At 36.5% G+C, this 9,968-nt stretch overlaps 1 protein-coding gene across 5 annotated transcripts in view; it reads right to left on the bottom strand.

Moving 5' to 3' along the window:
* Positions 1-5,273: 5,273 nt before the first annotated feature.
* DCLK2 (doublecortin like kinase 2) overlaps positions 5,274-9,968 on the bottom strand; it is a 92,849-nt gene continuing 88,154 nt past the window's right edge. For 2 of the 5 annotated variants that reach the window (XR_011324224.1, XR_011324228.1), the window contains 2 exons: positions 9,810-9,892; positions 5,997-6,166 (listed from right to left, as the gene is read on the bottom strand). Coding sequence is in view for 2 of the 5 variants with exons in the window: in XM_069780517.1 (XP_069636618.1) it covers positions 5,945-6,166 (222 nt within the window). In the remaining 3 variants the exon portion in view is untranslated. Of the gene's footprint in view, positions 6,167-8,962; positions 9,316-9,809; positions 9,893-9,968 lie in introns of all 5 variants that reach the window. The other 3 variants (XM_069780517.1, XM_069780523.1, XR_011324223.1) reach the window with 2 other exon arrangements.

Here is a 9,968-nt window from a genome sequence, read left to right as displayed (position 1 = left end):
TAATGCAAAGGGAATAAAAGATGACTACACTGTTTTTGAGAAACTAGCTGCATCCTAGTTAAATAAAACGAGAGATGGGCCATTCTGTGGGTGCTGCTCTAAACCAGTGAGTCCTTTCCCATATAGGGTCAGGATATTTGTGTAAAGCTTGAGATGACTCACTCGCTTGGATTTCCCACGTGACACATTACATGAAGTACATTTCATTACGTGAAATCGAAAATAGTTTACTTTTATGCAGAAAAAACCTAAGAGCTTCAGTAAACTAATACAGTTAACGATGCATGTCCGTGCTTACGCATCATAATTTTAAGCTGCTCTTTAAAAGCTCTGGATCAAAAACTGTAGGAAATGGTTTCTGATTTTGTTTAGATTTAGTGAAATTCAACTACATTTAACCTAAAGCCCTGGAATTTAAATACAGCCAGTCTCATGAGGAAAAAAATTGATTAAAACATACAAAACAGATTTTGAAAGAAAAAATTCTTGTATCTAAATATTTATTTTTAGTTGAGACTTCTTATAAAGAAGCATATTATTATAAAGAGTATGTAAAATATTTTGCAACTTTTTAGAAATTATGGAAATACAACTACTGTCTTGTAAATGAATTGAGATAGTATCAGAAAGCATAGTCTTGAAACCAAAGAGATTTGTATATTTAGTAAAATCTGAAATTACATACAACTTCACCCTTGGGACTGCATCATATAGTCAACTAATTAATTAAAGACATTTAGATGCATGCTTTGGGAATTATGCTGTATTGCATGGGAGTAGATGAAAAGACGTTTTCAAAACGTGATACTTGCTATTTGTTAAATGAACAGAGTTTGAGATATGATCATTTACTATTTTCTTCCAGTTCTAATTTTTTTCTTCCCACTGTTGGTTTGTTCACTGTGTATTGTGAGCTCTGAGCTGCAAAATGCTGTAGCACAACTGAGTCTAACTGGGTGTTTAGAATGTAGTATATTCAGCACTAGATATATCCAATAACAAATAGATGATTTTGCAGATTGCTCTCGCATTTTGTCTTGCTTTTTGTCTTGTTTATCCTATGTGCTCGGGATCCTTTTTCAAGCAAGACCCGGTAGCTGCAAAACCAAAATCTGACCATTTTAAACAATAGAGCCTAGTGTCTTTTTAAGCAAAATGTTTAAACTTTAAGTGTTCAGAGTTTAAGCACTCTAAACTTCAGTATTCCATATTAAATGGCAAATATTATTTTGGGGAGAAGGGAATAGTTGCTGCTACTTCTTGGTGAGGCTGTGTTTCTCTGAAACCTGCATCGTACACAATTCTCACTCTGGGCTTTCTGTTTCCAAATATGACAAAGGCACTTAAAATTCAAATGCTGTTTGAAACAAAATCAAGAGCAGAAGCAACAGCTGAGGAAAAACTTCTTGGTGTGGATGGTTGCATGGCAGCTTGTTTCTTCAGTCCCTGCCCTGGTATTTTTTTTACAATGCTAGTTTAGTTTAAAAACAAAACAAAAATCCCCCTGGAAAGGATTCCCCTGACAGACACCTATTTGTATGCATTAGACATTGAAACTGGTTGCAGTAGGAGTGTTCCATTTGCTTGCCTTTTTTTGATCTTAAAAAAAGTCAGTTTTACTTAACCAGCATTTTGGATAGGTTACTAGTTTTGTGCATTTCTGTTGCTTTACAGTTGCTGTTCAAATGTAGCTTGAACGAAATAATAAGTAAATGCGAAATATTTCCCATTTTAAAACTGTTAAAAACAAAGGTAATTGACAAATATGTATATTTGTATAAAAGTGAATAAATACATCAGTAAATTTACTCTATCAGTCTGTGATAATTAGACGAGTGACTGCTGGGGGGGAGAAAGATACGAAAACCAGGCTTACATGAGACTTTTATAATAAAAATCTCCTCCTTGTTGCATAAATTTATTGGTTTAGCCCAAGATGATCAAAATAATTTCTGTGAATAGGAATTTGAACCCCTTTTGGGTGAGCGTAAAGGCAGTGGTATAAGAAGTTACTGCTTCCTCGCTAACATTTTTTTTTATTTCAAGTAGATTAGGAAAATGAGAGTCTTCTCATAAAGGCCAAAGCTGTGATCCCTGTTGGAAATTGTATACAGGATCTTGCTTCTGATCTCCTCGTTGTATGCCAGGGCTCTCCACGAGATAACACAAAGTGTCTGGCACCTGCTGAAGGATGCCTGATCACTTGTGTATTTTGGCAGCCTCTTTCATATATGCTCAGTGTGATCTCTAAGTATAGAGCAAGAAAAATGGCATTGGATTTACTCACGGATGTTACCATTGTTGCCGTGTAGTCTTCTCACCACGTACCTGAGGCATAGAACCTCTATTTTTGAGAGAAGTTAATGAGGTCTTGGAAGACCTGCTTCCTTGAATTAAAAGACTGAACTTGCCCAGCTCAAACAAAAAGCTTCATGCTTTTTGATCCTAAGTCCAGTGCACTGGGTACACTCTAATAGAAAAGCCTGTATTTTGTTTTGGTTTGTTTTATTTAAGAAAAAAAAAAAGCAGGAGGAAAGAAAGGGAAAACTCAGAGTAAGAAGGAGGTTAAAAATACTTTCTGGTATCTTACATATATAATTAATGTATATATTTAAAAAAATAAAACATTATTTATTTAGTTGAGGAAAAATTACCCTGCAATCAGTTAGTTTTAGTCATTACTTCCTCCTAGCTTCTCTTCCTCGAGTTTAGATTGGGGGGAACTATGTCTGCAACCTAAAAACAAGAGATCTTTGCTTACTAAAGTAGTCCCAAAGTAAAATTTACTGACCTATGTAAATATTCTTAATGACTAGCTGTAAGCATGAGCCCATACTTGATGAAAGTAACATCACCGTAAACCACCATCTACCTTAATGTATTTTGACAATTATTGTCATTAATTTTTTAGAAATTCAGGAATGGGGATAATTGTCTATAAAGGGTAAATTTTGATGGGCATTTCAGTGAACTTAGTGTTATGCTGAGTTACAGCAGGTGAGGATTCAGTTCTGGGATCTCAAATTTAGAACTGCAAGAATTGGCTCCGTTGGGATATATGAACAACTACTCACGTTCAAAGGAGCTAAAAAGACCGGGGATTTTAAAAAAGACTTTTTTTTAATAATTCATTTTTTAAAATGTAGGCATGGTAGCAGTTGTGCTGTCACTGTTGAGTGTTTGAAAAAAATGGCATTTATTCAATACCTGTCAAAATGGTACATGAATTTCAGCTACTTTTATGAAACAAAAAAGGTGACAGTCTTCTGACAAACATGTAACTTGAGTTTAGAGTTTCTATAGTTGTTACTTTCCCTTTATAGCAGACAGCATAGTTGTTTTACAATTTCTTTTCTATTTTTGCCTTCTTCCAGCAACTGATGGTTCTACAGAGAGAAGGATTAAATGAAAGTGCAGTAGATGATAACAAACCAAACATAATACTTTCGAGTCTTCATTAAGTGTTTTAGTGTTAACCAACACATCTTTATTTTTATGTTAAACTGTGATACCCTGAGCAGCACAAACGTACCACCTATGCACCCATCTGTGGAAATAAATTAAGGCATGGAGTAGTGATATAACTTTCCTAAGGCCATACACAGAGTTAAGAACTTGCCCAGCTTTCCCATGTTTTTACCTGATTATGTTGGCCATGTGATCATCTTTTCCAGCTGTTGTCACTATTTTTAAATAGGTGTTTTAGCATAGTCTATCAATCAGCTGCCTCTGCTCTGTGAATCAAAATCCTTGTCTAAGAATGTTTAGAAGTTGATCAGTCATGAACTTAGGGACATGAATTCAGGGTATGTATGTCTTTACTCTCTTCTTCCACGGGACAAAGTAATAGTTTAGAACTGGCAGCTGTTGACAAGGCAAACCTTTCACACATGCATCAGGTTTTGTGGAACACAGTTTTGTTAGATATCTCTGGTAATCCATGACAGTTTTTTCTTCATAAAATAAGTATCTAGGCCTTGCACAGCTGAATAGCCATCATCTTATAAAAACCAGAACTGAACCCAGCATTCATCACTTTGTTGTTGCTCCCTCTTTACTAATCTCCCAGTTCAGTAGTCTGTCACTGTCTTCTCTATTGGGGGCTCCCTTTCCTTGCTGTAGATGGGTGGTTAGCCTGCTCCATCTGAAATTACACATCCTTTCTTTAGCTTAGTCTAAGACTTGTTACAGAATTTACCAACTGCACACAAGGTTACCTAAGACTCTCGCTAGTTTCTGTTCTGAGTAAGGCTAGAGTGTTATCTTCATATTTTTACACTGTACCAAAATAGAAATGTACGTGATTTTATACAACAGCCATTCCCATACCCTCCAACTACCTTGAACTTACTCTAGTGAACTCGTAACAAAGTTAATTCACAATGACTGGTTGTAGCCCAAACTTTTTATCATCGTTTAAGACACATAATATGTTTTCATACCTTTACTACCCTTTTTTGCCAAGATGCTGTACATCTTTCAGCTGTACCATGACCTTGTTATCAGCTGGCACTTTCTGATCTTTAATTGCCTCTTCAAAAGGTAAAACACTCATGTTCAGTCATGTATTACCTATGTCTTCCATAGGAGTCAATGAACTTTAAAAGGTTATGGGAATCCCTCAGACTAATTTTATGAAATCTTTTTGGTAGGTACCTAACTGTTCAATCTCTCCAGAGGGAATAAGACAACATTTTCACTGACAAAATAACTGAGTTTTCAAAGAAATGAATGACTTTTTTTTTTTTTTTTAAATGAAGAAAGTTTATTGCAGGTCTTTCTTTTACAATTCTAGTAGAAAGTATAGCTAAGAAAGAAAATGAACTATGACCAATTCGTAAGAACGAGCAAAGGAAAATCATAAGCTGAATACATACTATATTGAACTAAGCATTATGGTAAAGATAAAACCTCATCTATCTTGTGACTGCAGATTAAGGATAGCTGCTCCCCAATCCTTGTTTCCAGTGCCTGCACCAGGTGAATAGGGGGATAGCACTGACAAACCTCTTATAGCTATTGATGGCAGCTATTTATAGTAGCTCCTCTATCAGCTCACCCTAGAACTAGGAACTGCTCCATTCATCCTAGCTTAGATAACATGCAGCAGGCTTTCCGTTCACAGGTCCAAAGCAATTTTATTTTATCTAATAGGTAGTCTGACCCTGGAGAAAAGTGTGGATGGGACACTTGTGGTTAGGCTAGAAAATGGCTAGAACAAAAAGGCTTCCTTGACTCCAGTCTTCATTACAAATAAATGTCCAGTGCTCATGTTTACATCCCAAGTCACTTTATTTAAATTCATATTATCTAAACACTACCCTGCAGCCTGCAAGTCAGATAACAAACTTGATGCAAAAACAACCATCCTTCCCTCTATTGCCAATGTTTATCTCATAATATTTTACAGTTAGTCCACTAAAAATTTTTTTGTGAAAATTTGCCTCTTCACATTTAGTAGAAACTTGGCTAAAAATAGAGGCATCGGAATAGAAGGTAAATATAAGTTTTCTTCCCTTGTCTTCCTCTCCCACTTTTCTGAGAATCTTCATCAGAAGAACAGAACAGGGCCTGCTTGTAAAGGTGAGGCCGGGTAACTGTTCATCATCTCACTGCTCATATAAAAATATGGTTAGCTACACTGTACGTTAGTCTATTTAGAGCCCAAGGCTGTGTGAAATGCAGTTAAACTAACACAGATAACTTAAAAATCATCTAACATTGCCACAATCTTTCCCCTACTGCTGTTCTCAAGACAAGGGCAAAGAGCACTCAAAACACATCTTCACTCACCCACTATTAGAAGATCAGTCTCCCATGACAAAGCCTGCCTTGGGCTCGCCACGAGAGGGTGCACGCAAACTGAAAACAAACTGTCATGTGAAATGAAGAGAAATTGTGGCGAGAGTGCAGGGAGCTTCAGTTGGGTTTGGTTTCATCAGTCCTATGCACCAGGCTGATCCCCAGCAAACTCGGGAGATACTGAGGCAGGGAGTGTGGGGGATCTGAGTGGCTCAGAAGCAGCAGGGAAGAGGGTCTTGGACCCAGCCACATGAGGATCATCAGCTGCAGCAGTAATTGCAGAAATTTTCTCCATTCCAGCTCTGCCAGAGTCCTGACAGCGCTTGCTGCAGAAAATCTGACTCTCTTTATCTAGAGCTGTGTTCTAAAAACAAAGAAAAAAAACCCCAAGGCAAAATATGAAAAGAGCAGTTAAATCAAAACCCTGTCTTAACTTAAGTGTTAAAACAATCTACAAGACATGAAGTGCATGCATTAGAGCCAGAAAAAAAGGAGAAATACAATTAGAAATCTTATGTATAATTAATTGTAGTGTTTTGTGGTGTTGAATTTGGAAAATGTAAGGAAAACTCATCTTCCAGACATATGTTTGCCATGATGCTGCGAGTTTAAAATTTTGTCTTGCAAGTCTGATGTGGAAAAAAAAAAAAAAAAGACTAGTGGTTATGATACAGCAGGAACTCTTCATACTAGCTATTAGCAAAATTTATGTACCTGTGTTTTTGCAGACACAAGGAATCACGTGATGCTTAGTGAAAGCTTAATTAATACGTTTTTCTGTAACGAACCACATGGTACAGAAATGTATCTGTTTGTGAAGATAACAGATGAAAACCTAATGATTTTTTCCTATATTAAAGAAAAGGGTTTACTTTTCTGCTTATTGTTGAGAGTAGGCAAATGACCTCTTACGAAGCTGACATGGTAGCAAAAAATGTATCGCTTCTGAATACTATACTTAAAAATTAGTTTACTGGAGAAGAACGTAGCAGGTTAGAATGAAAACTGAGAACTCTGTAGTGTAGTAGGTGGATTATCTGCAGTATGTGGTGTGTCTGCTGAAGCTGACAACTTTCATACCCTCTGAAGGATACTGCAAGTTATATTAAACAACAGTGCAATGTTTAATTGCTAGTGGAATGTCTAAAGTGACCTAGAGAGAAATCTAGTAGTTCCTGTGTCAAAAATATATGTCAAAATTGCTTTCTAAGACTTGGAAGGACAGCGCAATTGGTCTTGTTTCACAGTTAGAAGGCTGATACTGATCATTATAAATCCATATACTTCCTGGCTTAACTATTTACTTTATGGAAGACCTTCAAGTACGAGTGGTAATACAGATTAATTAAGTTCTTTGTAGTTTATTCAGTTATGTACAGTGGTGCAAGGTACACGGGTCATGTACATCTTGGGCTTTCTACAGTAATCCACAAATGTGTGACACTTGAACTGAAGAGCAGAGCACAAATCCATGTTTCACCTTTGTGGCACCACCTGCATATGTATGTGTAAGCATTATACAAGACTGTTATGTGGAATTTCATATTTTGAGCTGGGATGTGCTAATTGTAAGGTAAGGTCAGGTGCTCTGCCTTTTCTTTAGCAATTTCTTCTTTTGATTGCTCAGGAGGACTTGCTTTACTAATGTGAAAATTTCTATGTATTCTTAGTGGAGTTTGTCTAATACACTTCACTAAAATATGTGGGTTTAGATACTGAAATAATTTTCTGATACAAGTTAAATTTAGCATGTATTTTTTTTCAGATGTGGTTTATTGCACCAAAGTCATCAAAGACAGCAGAAATAAGGTACTTTTATCCTCTTTTTTCCAAACTGATCATATAGCTTGGTAGTGAAAACTTATTTCATTATGGGGTACCTGAATTCAAATTTTTCTTTTACCTGACATGGCAAAGAGAGCTGGACTAGTAGCTCCGATTTCTCAAATAGAGGACTTCTAGAATTTGTAGGTGGGTTGTTCTGGAACAAGATGGTGTTCTGTCATACAGATGGTGGGTTGTTCTGGAATCAGCCTCACTCGGACTCTTCCACTGAAACTATTTTGTTTTGTATAGTGATATGGCTGTGTGCTGGGGCAGGGGAGGTAGTAAGCAGCCTCATGATACCCCTCCTCCCCCAGTTCCCAAAAAGAAAAGTTTTAAGTATTTTGAATTTAGGGTGTTTTGGGTTTTGGTGATGTGTTTGGTTTTGGTTTTGGTTTTGGTTTTTTTTTTTAATTGAGTTACAACATTAGTCTACATGCATACAGGTACAAGGAGAAAATTCAGTAGTACACAACTGAATTCTCTGCTACTACTATCAACTCTGCAAATGGGGCATGCAGGGAAATGCCTAACTGAACTGTATCTAGGCTTTTGAGATTAGCTATGACGTGCAGGAGTTTTCTCATTATCAAAGTAGCTGCTATGCTGGCAGGATTACATTTCCTCTTGCTTGCTGGAAAAAGAGTTGTGAATAAACAGGTATCTGCTATTCCAGTGGCAGGATAAGTTATTTAAAAGGGAAAGGAAATGCTTTCAGTTCATGCTGACGGTGATTTCTCCTGTCCTGTCTTCACAGCAGCCTTTGATATTTGTCACACCTTGCACATAGCAATACATACCTATGTAATGCAATTTAGGATTTTTTTTTTTTAAAGATTGAAGAGGAGGCTTAATTTTACTGTTGCTAAGTAAGAATGTTTTTTATTAATGTAGGACTGATTGTCTTCTGACTAGCCCTGTGATACCATAAAGGCTGAAGTGATAATTAAAATTTTTATTTTAAATGGAAACAATGTTTATTTCAGTGGTTTTGGTTTTTTTGGTTCTGTCTTCATAGATTTCCATCTATTTCTAATTGCTTTTGGATACTGTAAGATACAGACATGCACAAAATTACTCCCAGGGGAATATGTCTGAGGAAGTAAAAAATAGCTAGTTATATCAGTGTTTCCTTAGGATATTTCAAATATACATCACTTAATATAGAAAACTTTTTTGTAAGTGTTTAAAAGATTTTCCTTTACTGTTTTTGTGTGGCTGTAAAGCTCGCTCTTTCCACTTCAGACTGGCTGAGTTATTTCTCCTTTCTTCTTGTTAAAAATGGAGAACATGTATTTTTTGTGCAGCAGAACAAAGCATCGCAGTTAGTACGTACCATTGCCTTGGACCTACTCAGAGGAAAGCAATGCAGGCATTGGGAAAGGAGGAAGAAGGAGGGAAGCAAGGGACAGAAACTAGACTTACTTTAAGCAGAACTAACACAATTGCAACAAATTTAGATTTACAGAACAGTTTAAAATTGACCAAAAAAAATGGTAATGAATTAATAGCAACATGCTTTTAGGGGCAGAAAGAGTCTCCTGTGCAAGAACACTGAAGTAGGTATGTGCAGTTTTACTTATCTGCCACATGATGGTATTATCTGCATTGGCCAGATGACAATATTTGAATGAAGTGATGCTAAAAGGGATTCCATTAAATATGCAGATGGACTGATATAGCAATGCACTGCAATACATGAGAATTACAATACTGTGCTTGTCTGAATCTGAATGTTTTTAAGCAATGAGTGCCAGTACAAGTGAAGAACTCAACATGAAGATAACTAAATTTCAATGCTCTAGATAAACCAGGGCAAGAATAACAAATTGGGGGCTTAACCCTCATTAGATTACAGTGTTTTGAACAAGAAATTACTTTTCCCTTCAGCAATAACTGGGAGCTGCTTTCAGAAATAATTATGCATTTACATCCTTCCATACCTGTTAGAAGAAAATAAGGCAGGAAAAGGGAAAATGAAAAGTTTTAACAAGGTGCACTTTCCTGGCTGAAGGAATGTCAGTAGCTAACAGAATCAGAAAAAAACCCCACACCAATAAGAAGCCAGAAGCTACGCTGTGTCAGAGATCTGAGACAGGCTTAAGTGGCATGCAAGTTGGAGAGGGGCTGAGAGTTAGAATTAAAATTAAGATTGCTCTTATTACATATAGTGCATTTTATACCAGTTTTCAGCTTCAGGCTTATCCATAGTCTCAACAGTATAAAGAATGAAGCTCTGAAGTCCCTCTCAAACTGTCAAGTCAAACTGTCAAATGAAATGTAGACAACAGCATGAACCTGAAATCCATTTTCTGACTTCTCTCATTTTTATTTTTATGTTA

Source organism: Haliaeetus albicilla, chromosome 1 (genome assembly GCF_947461875.1).
Source record: "Haliaeetus albicilla chromosome 1, bHalAlb1.1, whole genome shotgun sequence".
Lineage (NCBI taxonomy): Eukaryota > Metazoa > Chordata > Aves > Accipitriformes > Accipitridae > Haliaeetus > Haliaeetus albicilla.
Note: the sequence above shows the minus strand (reverse complement) of the source record. Positions and strands in the feature narration are given on the sequence as shown.